At 34.7% G+C, this 17,090-nt stretch overlaps 1 protein-coding gene across 2 annotated transcripts in view; it reads right to left on the bottom strand.

Annotated features, from left to right (window-relative positions):
- Positions 1 to 17,090, bottom strand: part of LOC106667756 (lachesin-like) — a 204,629-nt gene that overhangs the window by 26,784 nt on the left and 160,755 nt on the right. Inside the window, exons 6-8 of one of the 2 annotated variants that reach the window (XM_024229126.1) lie at positions 14,263 to 14,391; positions 14,066 to 14,204; positions 3,495 to 3,553 (exon numbers count right to left, since the gene is read on the bottom strand). In XM_024229126.1, the coding sequence (XP_024084894.1) occupies positions 3,511 to 3,553; positions 14,066 to 14,204; positions 14,263 to 14,391 (311 nt within the window). In that variant the 3' untranslated portion in view covers positions 3,495 to 3,510. Of the gene's footprint in view, positions 1 to 3,494; positions 3,554 to 14,065; positions 14,205 to 14,262; positions 14,392 to 17,090 lie in introns of those variants that run through there. The other variant, XM_024229125.1, reaches the window with a different exon arrangement.

Genomic DNA, 17,090 nt, shown 5'->3' with positions numbered 1-17,090 from the left:
AAATCAACTATAAACTATTAAATGTGATTTAAATTAATTTAACTTCTTAAAAATTTATACACAAAACTATAATAGTAAAGTATAAGTAAAATAACTAATTCAAAATACTGTATTGGATCAAACATGTAAATATACAGGGCGATTCGCCAGTCGTACGACGAAGTTCGTCAGGCGCTTCTACACTCCAATAGAACAAAAAAGTTCGTATGCACCATGGTACGATTCTCAACTCTTTAGCACACAAAAATGGCACCTTAAGTAACAACTGATCCTGTAACTAACCCCATTCTAGCTAATAAAAGTTTTATTTACCAACAAAACAGGCTGAAGAATGGTCGAAATTTGTCGTATCTGCTCAAGCTGAAATATGTTTTTTGGCCTTGAAATCGGTCACAATCATTTTTTCCCTTAAAAGTGGAGAATAGGGCATTCCAGATTTGTTTCCGGGTTGGGTGTCAGTTGACTTGGAAAAATATTTAATCTATGATTTATATCATTGTGCCAATATCGTTTATTATATATAGAAAGTACATTTTACCACTGTTGTGTTGGCTTTCTTGGAATTCCCTATTTTAATCTTCATTAAACTCTTTAAAACTCTCTCATGTTTCTTTTTAACATGTCTTGAAAGTAAATTTTTTCGATCATTATAAGATAAAGGTAGGTTATTCAATCCTTAAAATATATACGATTAGAAAAGAGAAGAAAAAGAGAGAAGAATGAATGTATAAAAGAGAGAGAGAGAGAGAGAGAGAGAGAGAGAGAGAGAGAGAGAGAGAGAGAGAGAGAGAGAAAGAGAGAAAGCTACGAGGCTTGTTGTTTCTCCATAGACAAGGCGATTGCAAGGGATTCCGTGACTTGGTACCGAAAAAAGCAGTATCATGTAAACAGGCAATATTTAACGTGAAAAAAGTCATAACAGTATGAAATAATTATCTATGCCAGTGACGTGACTTGGCATCTCGTGATGAGCGTCTAACGTACACAGACCGATTGATTAGTTTGACCCTATTCCCTCATCAGACTTCCGAGTTGTTAAAAACCTTTCATGAAGTTGGTCAGCTGTCATGGACTAATTAAATACAACCTTCGTCCAAGTTTTCAACAACTTCTTCCTTTTGGATAATTATGATTTTGCTCCCGTCACGACATTTATCTACATGCGGCTCTCTTGGAAATTCAACCCGTTACCAATTTCACCAGTCTGGTAAAATTCAACAACAGCCAGAATCTCTTCAGAGTGATTTATACCAATAACGCATTTCATACACATGTTAATACATGAAGACTGTATTTGTGGTTGAAGTGGTTAAAAAGCTTTATTTTTGTGTCCATAATGTAAGACTACCTTCGAGTATGTATGCTCACTTTCGATCTCTAGGCTCTCTTTTAGTGGTAGCCTTTATTGTGACCTCTTAATTTTTTTAGTGGGTTGAAGCTTTTTGTTCGTAATGGTTAGAAAGTTGTCTTCCTCTTTACTTACGCAGTATTGGTCTTTACCAGTTTTGGTCTAATGGGATCTCTATTATTATCTAAAACTCCTCATTAAGTATAAGGCTTTTTACCAGTTCCCAAAGTTTTATTGGGGAACCCGTGTGTATCCTTCAGACCGGAGCCACGGGCATGTCCAATATTGCATCCTTTTAATGTTTGTCTTTAAGTTTTAATTGTTTGTCTTCAAAGTTCAAGCGCAAGAAACATGGGTATACTATGCATTTTTATAGGACTCTTCTGCTTACTGTCCGTATAAAATAGAGTCAGCGTCGATTTTAGTCTTTTCTCATTTTTCTTTAGTTTGGAATTTCCTTATAAGGTTATATCTAGAAGTCCTGTCGTCTACGGGCATGACCTACATTGCATCTGTCTGAATAGCAGCTTGGAAACGTGTATTGGTCCTTCTTTATCGTTGGTCACACGGTGAAGATATATTTGATGAAAAAAGTTGTTTCGTTTAAGATCTTTCGATAAGGTTTTATTTTAAGATTTACCGAGCCACTGATTCTTTTGTTTAATAACTGCATCACTCATGGTGGTTTTTCGGTCTAGCGATTTATCTCGGTGGAATTGGTTTTAGGAAAAAAAATCATCCCGTAGGAGACATCAAGTTAAGCCGAAGAGGATCTAAAAGCACTGGAGCGAGGGGCAATAATTCTAAATGTCTCTTGTTCTTGATTCAGCGAACTAAACTGATTTTTTGTCTCTAGAGGTAGGTTTATAGCACGTTTAGAACCGCTTCTCGTGCCCTCATTTATTTTCTACCTGGGATTCAGCGTTTCTTCCTCGAAAGTATTATCTTAAATACATAAATACATTTAAAGGCTAAAAACCAGGTCACTCGTATTTTGAGGTTTATTTCAATCTATATGTATTTTTGTGGATATATTAATTACAACATACGTTAGTGTACACCAAATTAAACGAGATCAGAAATGCACGAGTTTTAATCAAAATTATTTAATGATGACGGTTAAAAAAATCACCAATCTAAAATACCGGATAATCATTTAGTGATAGATGAAAATTACGATAACAACAACTTAATTTTAAATTTAAAACGTATTTCCTCTTCTGGCGTTTCGAAGGCCTTTAGTCTCCGCGATCATATTTCGTCTTGTGAACGGAATCTCATTCTTTATAAAGGGCGGTTTGAAGTTGTTCAACACTTTTTGGAGATGTCCGATAATGTCTAACTCATCTCTTCAGCATAACCCTTATGTGTTCAATAGGATTCACGTCAGGAGAACGTGCTGGTCATTCATCTTGGTAATCCCAACTTCCTCCAAGTAATGGGTTGTACATTGAACTAGAGCTACATGCAGGCGAGAATTATCAAGCATTAGCACAAAGTGGTCTCCAATGAATGGAGCGAATAAGGCCATAGCTTCCCGACAAACTTTCTCAAAGTACGTTAGTGCAGTCCAAAATTCATTCTGTATAATAATCAGTTAGGTACGGACATGAACGTTGATTCCCCATCATACCATAACTGACTGTCTTTAAAAAGACTGTGACTCATGCACGGTTCATGAAATAAAGCGTTCTCCAAGTCTTCTCCACACACGGTCCCGGACATCTGGTTGCCACAAACCAAACCGGCATTCATCTTTGATGAGAAAATTCCCCATTGTTCATGTGTCCAGGATATATTTCCGAATAGTCACCTTTCAATTCGAAGCTTTTACAGTAGTACAGAACCTGATGCGAGACGTCTAGAGACTAGGATGTTCTCACGAAGCCTTCTAATGTTTGTTTTAAAGCTCACTCTAAAGGTGGCCATACATGCGGAATATTTTCCAAGTGCGAAATAGTGGGCCTTTGGATATACACATGCGGGGGTTTGTACAACCAATCAGTTTGTGCGGGAACAGCGAATATTTGTGCAATTTGAAACGGACACGGAAACAGAAAACTAGCCGAGCAGGCAAGCACTGACTTGTTGCTTTATTGGGTCTGTATAAACGGCTGGAAGTTTGCAGAGTAGGTGGACGCTAATTCCGTCATTTTGGGAGGTCATCTTGCTCCATTAATAAGCACTTCCATCATGAAGCTCCTCCTAAATCCAACCCACAAAGGACAGATGAATAAAATGTGATTCCAAGTTTGAGGAACTTGCTAATCACAGTTACGTATTTATTTGCCTATTATATTAAACTTATAAAGATAAGGCGATCTATTCCAGACTAACGGTGGATTTGAAAACAGCCTTAACTATTAGAAATAAATCTTTTGTGGAGAAACCTTTCCTGCTTGCTGCTAGGAACTGGTCATGATTGACCATTCCCTTATTATAACTTTTTGGAAGTTTGGACAATTTTTCTTCGATGGGCGCTTCTCCCAAGACTTTGACAATGTAAAGCCTTGTTACCAAGGCGTGTGGCTTGGCGAGCCTGGCCTGAGGTTGAATTTGAATTGATTTACTTTACTTTTAATCTAAACTGTGTAAAAGGATTAGTAACTCTCTATTAAGTTAATAACAAGTGTTTACGTTTTTAATAAACTGTTAATTTTTCCAATTAATTTTTATTCCGTATTAATTACATTAACATAATTAATTATTATATTATTATTAATATTATTTTATTATGGTTACTTGACATTTGAAAATATGGCAAAAAGATGGAAAATTCGAACGGTTGTAGGTTGAGATGGGGAGTTAGTGTTCGAAGTCACGATAGCTGAAGTGGTAGAGGAGCGGCGTATTGAGCCGAAAGTCGTGGGTTCGAATCACGCTCGTGGCACCAATTTGTCATTTCAACCAAAAACGTTAGATAAAAAATAATTAATTGATATAATTAATATGGTCAAGTTAAAATTAAAGGCTAGAATATTGTCTAAACAACTAGCTAAGGTTTAAATGTCAATGCTTGATGTTGGTGCTATATAAAAAACGGTGTGTCTTTTTAATATTTTAGCAGTGTAAGGATAAAAATTAAATACTTGATGGTAAATAAAAATATTAAATATTTAATTTGCCATCTTGCGAATAAATGTAGAGATATTTTTTTATTTAAAAATTAAAACTTGCTACACAAAATTTCAGTACTGTAGATTTGTACTTTGAAAGATGAGAATCCACGAGATTAATAGTAACTCTCCTGAAAAAGGCTTTTTGTAATTTTTCCCTCCATTCCGTATTCAAAGGGAAAGTGTTGGAAAAAAGAAAAATTACCGGCTCAAATAAATCCTGTTGCTAGCGTTTGTTTTACAGAAGCGAAAATGGGGTATTTCATTATCTAATTAAAACTCAAAGCCGTGCCCCTCCTTTGGCCCAAGTCCAAACAAGACTCTGCAGTTCTTTGAAGTTTGCCGGTCAAGTACACACAGACTTTTTTTTCTAAATGTCAACGAAGAGAAAATTTACTTTCTGAATCTAAAAAGAACATATTTGCTTTTTGACTTTGCAGCCGTGATATTAAAGTTGGCAAGATCAAACTATAAATTTATGAAGGGCGGAGGAAACTATTGAAATACAAATAACAGCATAGATAAAAAGTCAAAACATCAGGAAAGAATTATCTTCTATTTTTGATACATTAAATTAATTAAACTGTGGAAAAAACCTGTACAAATGATTGGTAAAGAAAGGCGGCATTACATTTCAATTGTCTAAAAGGGATGTTTATTGTTACGAAGAGAAAGCTTTGTTACGAGTTTTGTTGTTTATATATTTTTGGTGGTACAAGTTAATATTAAGTTAAGTAGTATAAGTTATACGTAAGTAGTACAAGTTATGATAGTTTTGACTAATCGATTCTGTTGAACGTGTCCTTTAATTATAATTGATTTGATTTTTTCGGATAACTTATTAGAATGAACCTTTGCATAGTAGAGATTTTTTCGATCTGAAACAGACTTTTAATAAGCTGAAAACATTCTAATTGTAAAAGATAGGCAATGATAGATATTTCCGACTGTACAACTTTCAGACCACCCATACGTTTTCGACCACATCAACGTATTAATTAAATTTTCTTTATTGAATAGATTTTTGATTATTTAAATTAACCAGGCAAGTTACGTTATTATATAAACATTTTCCATATTTCAAAATAATAACTGATTTATATGAAAAATATTTTCTCCACTTCTTTTTACCATCTTCATGCAATTTTGCTATTTCATGCGGTTTAGCGATAGGTTAAATGATGAGGAAATCTTTTTACAGTCATTAAAATTTTAATCTGCAGTGACAAGTGTTTTGTTTAATTTTAACACCCATAAAAACATATCAGAAAATATTAAGTTTTTTCAAAACAATGACAAAATGAATGATGTAGTGGTTTCAACTATCTTTAAAATGAACTCCTTCAAACCTTTCTAGGTTTCTTTTTCGACCGTTGTGGTTGACCCTTGTTCATCAATACTCAGAATAACATTTGACCGAAATATAACAACGATCTAGACGAACCTACCTTGTATGTCACCCAGGTTCCTTAGGACAGGGGCTGTATAGTATATCTGATATTAATGGTGTTAATTGCTATTCAATTAAATTTAAACCTAAAATTATATTGCGTTGTTTCACATAAAATGTCCATTTCCAAGGTAAAGGTTTATTAGTAAAATTACTATATAAAAACAAAATCATTTTATTCGAAGTATTTGCCTTTATTTTCTACACATTTTTTCCAACGCGCGACCAACTTTTTTATGCCGGCACTGAAGAATTCTGAGCTTTGAAATGAAACAAAATCTGAAAACGCTTTTTGGACTTGAACACCATTTTCAAAAATTTTTTCTTTGACGAAGTTGTCTAAATTCCTAAACAGGTTAAAATCTGTTGGAGACAAGTTTAGAGAATAAGGTGGATGCTGAAGAACTTCGTAGTCATGCTCTTTCAATTGTTTACAGTACTTTTTGAAACATGAGGCCTAACGTTGTCGTGGAGTAGAATAGGACCTTTCCGATTTACCAATACATGTTGTTTTTTGTGTAATTGGTTATGCATTTCGTCAGTTTCCTTGCAGTACGATGTAGAGGTAATGGTTTCACCTCTAGGTCAGCTGCCGAATGACCGAGTTGAAACTCGTGAAGGAATATTACACGAAAATCGCGTGCTTCCATGTTCATTTTTGGAGGTATAAATAAAAAGTATGTAATGGATTGGGGAACTTACTATTACAAACAAAAGTGGAGGATTAATAACTGCTTAATTATAATATGTAAACAATTGGAAGTAAAGAATTGAAAACTGCTATATAATTCTGAATTTTTGAAACTATAAAATCGGACGTTTCATTTGAAACAACCCTATAATATCAATTTATATATACATGTGTAGAGATTAGTGACCGTTAATCGATAGTTATTCAGATATCGTGAGATGCGGTCGGGTGTGATGTAGGTCTTCAGAAAAACATTTTCTTTATCGTGCCAACGTTTCGATCTTTTATTGAGATCATCTTCAGGGCTCAAAGTGTTTGTCTTCTGTCACAATTACACAGAAGACAAAGACTTTGAGCCCTGAAGATGATCTCAATAAAAGATCGAAACGTTGGTACGATAAAATGTTTTTCTGAAACCTACATCACACTCGACCGCATCTCACGATATCTGAATAATTATATATACATGTTCTTCTCTTCATATGTTCTTTCCGTTACTTCGCGTTTTACACATGTTCCACGACCTCTTCCTAAGGGTTGGCCACTTGTAACCACCTGTGCCATACGTCATCCACGAGCTTTTTCCCCGTCTTTTTTCTTTGTTACTTGTTAACTTGGGCTCGGATGTGGTGGCGAAGACAGTCGGCGACCGGGTGGGTTCCCAATTATTACGGAAAGCTTCGGGCTTTATAGAAATACCATTGAGGCGTATTGAACGGGGTTTTTATCTATCCGTAATAAAATAAATAAAAGACAAACCAATATAATTAATACTAACAAACAATTATATTTAATGAAAACAACCCCCACAAACATACTGGCAAAACTTTGATCCACCAAACAATACAATATTTATGAGACAATAATCCTCACAAACCTGCTCTAAGGAACACTGGCTAACACCGAAAATCTGCAGAACCTCCACCTGGTGCAAAGCTACTTTTAGCTTAATTATACTTAATTAAAGTTAACAGATCGTAACATCTCACTTTGTGTCTATTCTGCAATTTGACACTTCAGTACAAACGAGAGGCTAGCATTTTAGGATATCGACGTAGATATACACACATTAAAGTAGAGAGGCAGTAATCAGACCGAGACGCTCAAATGGCTGCTCTTTAAAACAAAATACACATAAATACACATGAAAGATCAGAAAAAGAAGGAAAACACCCCGAAGGCCGGCAACGACCTTAGCTTACTTTTTAAATATGTATGCCTTTTTTTCAAGGTGTACTGGAAAAAGGAATAAAACTTTCTATCATCACAATTAAGTCGCAAAGTCAGAACGGAACCTTTTGGACCACCCTGAATATAGTACAAAGTTTCATTATAATCACCACTGAATGAAGATCGCAAACTAATTCAAGAGTTGATTGATTATAATTCTGTTGCATTGGTTCTTTAGTTTGAAGTATTATTCGTGTGTGGGTGTGTGTGCTCAAGCGTTATAAAATACGAGGGTTAATAGAGTTCTCTAATCCGATTTAGTATATTTAAATAGAGCTGTTTAGTCGACGTGCGACTGATTAAAATTTGATTGTTTTTCAACTTTAGCACATGCACGAACCGAGTAAATGATAGGCAATTCTTCAAGGCTCACGGTCAATAAAGTACGCGTGACTTGACAGAGCCCTGGCGTTAATCGGCTCCACACATCCATCCGCAGCTCGCCGTCAACCGTCTAATTTGCTTGAAATATATTTATGAAATTCACGCACGCTCATGGTGGCACCGTTAGTAAACGTGTCAGTTTAAACTTCAATTTAAGTTTTCATTTAATTTTCATTCCGACCGTGCGATAACGGTGTTTGAGAAAAGAAAATTGTGCAAATTCTGAAATCTGAGAAGGACGAGTTGAGAAGATCTCGGGCGGTGTCATCGGATACCCCTCAAGGTGTGTTTATCCTAAGGGGGCTCCAGTTTCTTCTTCTTTGCGACTAAAGTCTTTGTTGTGCGAACAGTGCTTAATTAAAAGCATTTTCTTAACTAAGGTTCTTCTTCTTGAGCTTAGAACATCACACGCGTTGAAGCGAATAAAACAATGTTGACTCAACCTCCAGGCAAATATCGTTGGCTAATATTGTAACAAAATTAAATTTTTTTTGCAACTCTAAGTTTATATATAAATTGATAAAACCTTTATTATGAAAAATGTTTACAACCGCACTGCCTCGGTTGGTTACAACTCGGTTGGTTACAATACAAATTCTAATAAAAATGATTTTGAAGAAAGTGCCAAGTTGCAGCTAAAAAAATATTATTAAACAAAACTATCTAAATATGAAAAAGAAGCAAATAAATATATATTAAATAACGATCAGGAGGTGAAGTCAATTGAAAATAAAACCTCCATTCCTTCGTCGAACTCTTCAGGATTACATCATATCCCCTTCAATGAGGCTATGATACGTTAATTACTAATATAAAAGTTTGTAACACTTGAAAGAAATGTTTAAAATTTTGAGACCTTTGGTTTCAACTACGAGTATGAAATTAGATATTGAATTCATTTACCAATAGATCTTGGCTAATACATTTCATAACAAGAACATGACCCAGATCCGGTTCATGTAGGTTATATCATACAGTCGATAGATCACTAATTATATCGGATAAGTAAATAGGAACATTTAATTATACGACTTCAATATGCGTAATAAACGTACATGTAATACGCAAATTCAATATTGCGGATTAAGGCCTAAATCCATCCCCCCGGATTTAACCATCGCTATTCAGCCCTCTGACGCTAAAAAATATAATAAAAAATGATTAATAGAAGGTGGCAGTGTCGGTGAGCCGGATTGGCAGAGAAGCTCTCTAGTATCAAGAGAACTTCTCCCGATACTACCCCCCCCACCCATAGAATAAGTTAACTTCACCCGATTAAGAAAATTCGAGGTTGTCACACGGACACTTACTTTTGAACCAAAGCACGTGTATAATTTGGACGAGTATATAGGTCCCAATTACCTCTATATAGAGAGCGTCTAGGAATGACACTCGATATGAGAAGTGTGCTTGAGATGTCAATACTCATGAAAATATTTCTTTTGATTTTATCCCACACCACATTGCCGACTATTTATCCCGCAATTTTCCAGAAGAAAATCATGAAAACCAAAACATTAAGGTAAATGCAATATTAACCGAAGTCCCTGAAATCTTTGGAAATTTTATTTCATCCCAGCGAGAGGATCCAACTAAAACTAGGAAATATAATATCCAAGATTAAAAATAAAGAAAAAGTGGACAATTACCTGATGAAAGGTATAAATTATATTACCAATTTCAAGACGGAAGATTAAGAGTTGCAATCCCTGAAAAATTAAAAAATGCTGTTTTTTAGTATTTTCATACTTCAAGTATCGGTTGTCATCAGGGCATTTTTAAAACAGCGTAGAAAATAAAATTCGTATTTTATTGGCCCAAATTAAACGCATTTTTAACGAAAAACATAAATTCTTGCCTAACTTGTCAAAAATCAAAATATGATTTCAAAAAATCACAAAAAAAGGGAAAATTATCTTCCTAAATTTATGCACACCCAGGGCATACACTTATGATTGTTATCGCGGGAGAATTACCTAAATCTAAGCCAAATAACTTCAAATATATCCTAATCTGTCTCGATGCATTTACACGTTATACATGTTTAATTCCATTAAAAGAGGCCACATCAACAACCGTTAGTAAAGCTATGGATAAAACAATTTTTAAAAATTTCGGTTATTGGGAAAGAGTTATTTCAGATAATGGTAGTATTTTTAGATCGATGAAATTTATAAACTTTCTATTTATTAGAAGTATAAAGCTCCATTATTTAATCCGATACAAACCTGATGCTAATAAATGCGAAAGACGGATTAGGGACTTAAAACAAAGGATCAAAGAAAATGGCCAGAAAACTTAAATTTCATTCAACTTGCTTTTAATACAGCAACTCATGAATCGACCGGGTACAGTCCGAACCTTCTATTTCTAGGAGGAAATGTTTACACTCCCTTAGAACTGGCATGGGAAATTGAACCAAGTGATCTTCATATTAACTCGAAAGAATTATGGAAATCTGCTTTTAGAAATTTGCAAACCGCCCACGCTTCTATTGAAAAACACTACAACATAAAACATAAATCCATTGCGTATGACAGAAATTACTTGGGTTCTCTGTTCCGATTCATTCGGTTCAGAGGGTTGTTTTATTGTATATTGATATTGTGGTGTGCCGTAGTGTGTATTGAGAGTGTATGTATTTATTAGCGTGATGTATTGCACAAAACCTCATACATGGAAAATCGTTCAAGTTTCTCAAAGAGATTAATCTTGGCCACCGATTGTAATGAAAAGGCCAGGTTAAATATAATTTAAATGCAAGAGCCTTTTCGAGAGAAGAGAGAAAAACAGGCAGATATAAAGGAATAAAAAAACAAGCTATCAGATAGGTAGCCAATCAATGATTGTAACAATGTGTTTAAAGGCTCAGAGAACATTTCATTTGCATTTTCCCTTTTCGTAATAAAAGGTTCTGGCCAATCTAATCCCACCGGCCACCCTAAGCTCGCTACTTTTTACTTTATTACGAGTAAGCGTCAACCTACTCTCGGGCCTACTCAAGTTTAAAATTACTTTAACATTCCTTGAGCTTCTCCAAAGCAAGTTTCATGTTTCAACTTTTATATTCTAAAATAACTCAGTTCTCCTTCAACTTCCTTTATAACTGAAATATTCGATTTACCTGAAAGTAAGCAGAAAAAAAGATCTTTTTCCACTCATTAAATGAACTCCATTAAAAGAACAGAAAAATTGTAATTTGTTTCTTTTCCTTCTTTTTTATTGATCTAGACGCACAAGGTGGAACTGCAACTGTGCTGGGCATTTCATTATTTACAACGATCCGTTCTTCCATTTTAATTATTATCGGAGGTTAATAAATAGAAATAAACAATTAGTCTAGCAAGTAAAATATTATGTATTTTTGGGTTTTTTACTGATATTCCGATTTCATCCGCTCTGTTTTTTTTGTTTTTTTTAATATCAGGCAACTATCTACAAATCCATAACTGAAATAATTTTAGCATTGTGTAATGTTAGCTGTTTACAGTATGAAGAAAATTTTTGAAGTCGTTTGTTCTGCCTACGTAGGGTTTATTGTACGTGGCCTAATCGTTATTCAATGATTCGACATTCAATTAAATTAGCGAAATTTAATTAATATCGGCGTGTAATCAGTTGAAATGCTCGGCGTGTACTCAGCTGAAATGAATAAATAATTAGACTAGCATGGTAAATTAAACGTATTTTGAGTTATTGTTAAACTTTTAAAGCTTTTACGGTCATTCTGATACCATCTCTTGTTTTACTGATGTTCTATTAAAACAATATACAAAGTATTTTAGTAACTAAACCGTAAATAAAAGTTCAGGATAGCGCTTATGTCCATTAAGTTGCCTCATTATCACATAAGCTTGAAACTANTATATATATATATATATCATAATAAAACCCTAATTACCCTCCGGTTCACTAGTCTGGTGGACCAAATTTCAACAAAAACAAGTTACCCAAACATCAAACAGCATACAAAGACTGGTGAACATATGTATCTCAGTGGCAATGAAAACAATACCGTTAAATCCATTAGAGACAGTCCTAAAACTACTTCCATTGGAAATATTTATACAAGGGGAAGCGAGGAAAAGCTCATTTAAGCTCCAGAAACAATCAAATCAGATAGGAACTGAACACATCGGGCTAACAACAATAATTAGTAAAATCAGAAAAAAAAGGAAAGAACTTGATCAGGCGTTTTTTTGTGACAAACCCTAAACACGAACAATCAAACTCATTAGGGAAGTACACCTTTCAAGCTGAAATATATTCCTTCAATGCTTGTGCCTTAAAAAATGCTAACAGAGGTTACCCAATTTTGAGTAACGAAAAGCAGACCACTAGCCCGAGGAGGATGTTCAAGACCATATATAAACCCTGAACCTATCTTGGGATTAAAAAAAGAACACGGAATCCTTCGTCGCAGAATGGATTCAAAACAGACAAAAGGAGACGTCGATAAACTCTAAGGGCGCTAGATAAAGTACACTTGTCATAAACAACCGCACCAAGACTGGCACACTTGAATGAGAAGCAACTACTCAATGGTGACATAACCTGAATACAAAACCCAGGGAAAGGAATTGTAGTAACGGCTGTCAATGGCCTTATAAAGAGAACCAACTAAGGCCCTAGGAAAAAATAAATACTTGATGGGATCGACCAAAAGAAGTAAATGTAATGATGTAGTGATCAAGATTGGGGTTAATTGAAAAACAGTTCTGCCAAGCTTTCAACATCATTTGAAGACATCCTTAGGCGCTGAATTACAAAAACATTGAAAACATACATTTCACGACAATGATAGAACAATATGTCTTATCGATTAGGTTTCGTGGTCCGATTTACCAAATAAATTCTTTTCAATTAATTATTCTTTACGTAAGGTCTTGGTTGAGATAAAAAAAAGGAAAATGGCAAAAAGATGCAAAGGCCAATAACCACTACAATCTATAATCTTACTTTATGCATAAAACAACATGATAAAAAATTACATGACAGATGTTGATGGTGATGATGATGAAGTGGGAGTTTTATGTCCCAGCACTGCAGCTCCGATATTGATATATGATATAATGCCCATAAAAAAACCTTGGTTCACCTGGTTTTTGCACGAAAAAATGGCCAAATTTTGAAATGGATATTTTCTCAGCCTTTTAAGTCACAGACCTGTGCTAGGTCTCATTTGTTAGAAAATTTAACGTTGAACTTTTAACGTTGAAGTTTTTTTAAATGTTTTCCTAGATTCAGCATTTATCGGTAAATTAAAATTTTTTGGAACATGTCAATTTATGCACTATGGAAACTTCAAATTGAGCTATGGAGCCAGGGAATCGCCCTGGAGCGACCGTTTAGCAATCGATAGGAAATTTTAATAAGCTCTCAATTCGATTGTCTGAATGCATAAATTTTGAACCGTAATGTTTTCGCAAATTTTACGCTCTACAACGCCGGCTCTTCGTGTTTTCCTCTTTTGTTTCCTTCGCGTGTATTTTGTTTTTAAACGGCAACCATTTGAGAGTGTCAACCTGGTTACTGACTTTCTGCTTTTATAGCCTAAAATGCTAACCTCTCATTTGTACCTCAGGTTGTCAAATACAGAATAGAAACAAAACATGCGATATATATATATATATACATTTCATCACCACATACATTTCTAAAATTCTGGTCACATTCACTCCTCCAGAGTACTCTATATTCCCCGAGGCGAGGTTATAAGATTCCACGCTAATAAATTACATCCATTCAAATAAATTAAAACTAACACAACACCCGATAGACGTCTAGTCACGTTCACTCGAAGAAATATAAATAAATTAAAGTTGAAGTTAATGATTTTGACTTACCCATGAAGCAACATCTCTCCGTTGCTTTTCAGCCAATAATTAATTGTGTTGGGAAATGCCTCTACGTAACACTCCAGCTGCACATCCGTCCCAAGAGGGGCGCCGAGCAGCTGATTCGGCACTCGAATCACCGGACTGACTAAAATTAAATTAAAAAATTAACACTTATTAAGATTTATCGCAACGGTCGTACTTACAATTGACATTTAGAATAATCCTTTTACTGACAGCCGGTGGGACGTCGTTACTAGCTATACAGAGATACGCTCCCATTTGTCTTCTATCCACCCGAAAAAACTCCATTATACTCCCGTTATAAGACGTGACTAAAATAAATAAATTAATAAATAAAAACAATATGGTAAAATTTTCATTTAAATAGTAATGATAAGAAATGTCAGAGGGAGGAAAGATTTTTTAAAGAGGAAAAACAAAGAGAAGTAATTCGGTTCTTCAAAATTCAATATATTCTATTTAATCATGTGAAAATAAAATTTTAGGTTGCGCACGAAAAGTAATGTTTACTGTTAAAGTGTATTCGGCTTTTTATTTAGACATTTCTATTTTACCGAGTTGGGGTGCGACCTTAACCTAAATGATTTCAATTCGGCATGTGGGAGTGCAAACAAATTTTAGCAGCATAACGCGATTCGGGGTATCGGGCGATATTATGTAAATGGACTCTTCTGCCCCCCGGATGTCCATATTCGCCTCGTAATGGGTAATGGACTCGTTATCGCTAAACGACATCTTCGGGCAGGACTTTGCCGAATGACTGCATAATTTGCTGTCCGATGTTTCGCTTTTCAGCGGAAAATTGTCCAACGGGCCCGGAAAACCCAATTACCAGTGTAAGCGGGACGCATTAAAGGCTGACGGACTAAATACCTGCACAAGTTTAACCGGCGGACAGATTATGGGAACGACGTGGTGCACGCAGTTGGTTATGGAAAGGGGGAACTTAACTTTAAACATCTTGAAACAGTTGTATTACCCTGTGTAGTTTCAACAGTTAATTAACTTTAATGACTTTGTTTCCAGCAATAAAACAATGTTGAAGATAATTATTGCTCCATTATACGATAGATAAACCCGACCAATTTCTAGTAATCGCTAAAGTAAAGTCGAATGCAGATCTGTTTATTTTCCATTAAGAGGCATGACAGTAAACTACATAAACATTACCATTTTAAATTAAAATTTAAAATTTACAGAACATATCAGATCTTATCATCAATGTGCCATCTCAAGAAGGAAAAAATGATTAATTTCCTTCTTCCGGGAAATAGTGCTTTAAGTAAGGGAGACGTCGGAAAATGATTGATGGCGTATATTACATTAATGAGTTGTCCCTCTCGTTTTCTCTAGACTCTCGTGATAGATCAAAATTTTTTCCTGCGCTAGAGTTTACTTTTAAATAACATCCTATATTTTCAATAATTTTACTGCTGTTGTATTTCCAAATTGACAAGATGAAGCCAGCATAGTTAGCTTGTATTCAACTATTATTATTACTATTTTTTCTCTCCATGTTTGGTATTGTTATGATCCTAATTCACAAGTTTTCCTCTCGATTTATTTTTGTTCTCTTTGTATTGCTGTCAGACCTTAAACAGGATTTCTCTCAAAGATGCCTATAACACCAAATTAAAACATATAAATGTATATATTTCTCTTTTGAGCTAGAAAATAGTACCAATTGTATCACTTTTTTCTATATTATGTATTACTCTAATCAAATTGGTGAAAAAAGTTGAATTTTTGGTTTTATCTCTATTTAGTTATTAGTGTTTTCGAGTTTATTTAGATTATATAAATGTAGTAATTTGCAATAGGGATTCTACTGACGGACAAGTTAATAATTAATTACAAATGAATCTATGTTTTTGTACTTTTATAAAAAGAAAACGTATCACATTATAATGTTTTTACTTACAAATATTTGGGAGTCACTCTGACAGCTCGATCAACGACAATTCAATCATCACCTCAACGAAAAAGTTTCTAGGGCTTAGCTGGGTCTGATCAGAATCTGATCAGTGTTTTTCTTTCAAAACGAAATGCCTTTACAATCAAAATATCAAGTTTATAATAGTGTGTGTTATACGGTTTCATAAGTATTTTTATAAAAAGTTATTTTCTCTACCTGCACACACCGCTATGTGTATGGTTAGTAGTGAATCATCTGCTGAACCAATTTTCTTTTATATTGTACATTACGCTTGCATTTTAAATTTTGTTTGAGGGTGTTTTCATTTCCTGGTCATCGATTGGTAAATGCTGTAGCCAGGAAGGTGACAAGCCGTAGGGCTCACTAGTTTGATTACTGAGATATCTTGGCTCGCAATTACTCTTATGAGTTGGATCTTTCCATATACGTTAAGGCTCAGTGGACTACTGAGCTTTCCTTACTTTTACAGAAGATAAGAATAGTTCACCGGGAGGAGTCTGTGAGGATGCTGTTTGAGCACGTTTTTCTGTATAGAACCCTTTTGGAGTCAAATATGGAATTTAGTGTTTTTGACTGCAGTGACTTAGTCAATTTAGGTGGTTATTCAAATGAGAGGGGTATTACTATATCTCAATGATTTGCCCTGGTTGAGGAAGGATTTCTCAGGGAAAGATGTTCTCTGAGTAATTTGAATGCCAGGAGGATCTTCATCATTTCCTTTGTGAATGTCCTGTGCTGGCCGAATTTCGCCAGCCGTACATGGGAAATAGCTCTCTCTTGGTTTGACAATTGTCAAAGATGTGACAACTCTTCGGCTCTATAATCCTTTAATTTCTTTTGCGATGAAGGACCAGAATACCCTAACCATCCCTAACCAGAATTCAGGTATAACTGGATAAGTGAGTTTAATTACAAATTTTGTTGCTCGTTCTTAAATTGGTATATTGCTTTTTTAAAATATTTTTTCCTATTGTAATATTAGCTTTGTATCGTAAGAATACGATTTTTAGTTTAGATTATTCTTTTGACGTATGTACTTTTTATGATCATTAACATCATCTTTAAGATTACCAC

Source organism: Cimex lectularius, unplaced genomic scaffold (assembly GCF_000648675.2).
Source record: "Cimex lectularius strain Harlan isolate CLEC.00 unplaced genomic scaffold, Clec_2.1 scaffold200, whole genome shotgun sequence".
Taxonomy (NCBI): Eukaryota; Metazoa; Arthropoda; class Insecta; order Hemiptera; family Cimicidae; genus Cimex; species Cimex lectularius.
Note: the sequence above shows the minus strand (reverse complement) of the source record. Positions and strands in the feature narration are given on the sequence as shown.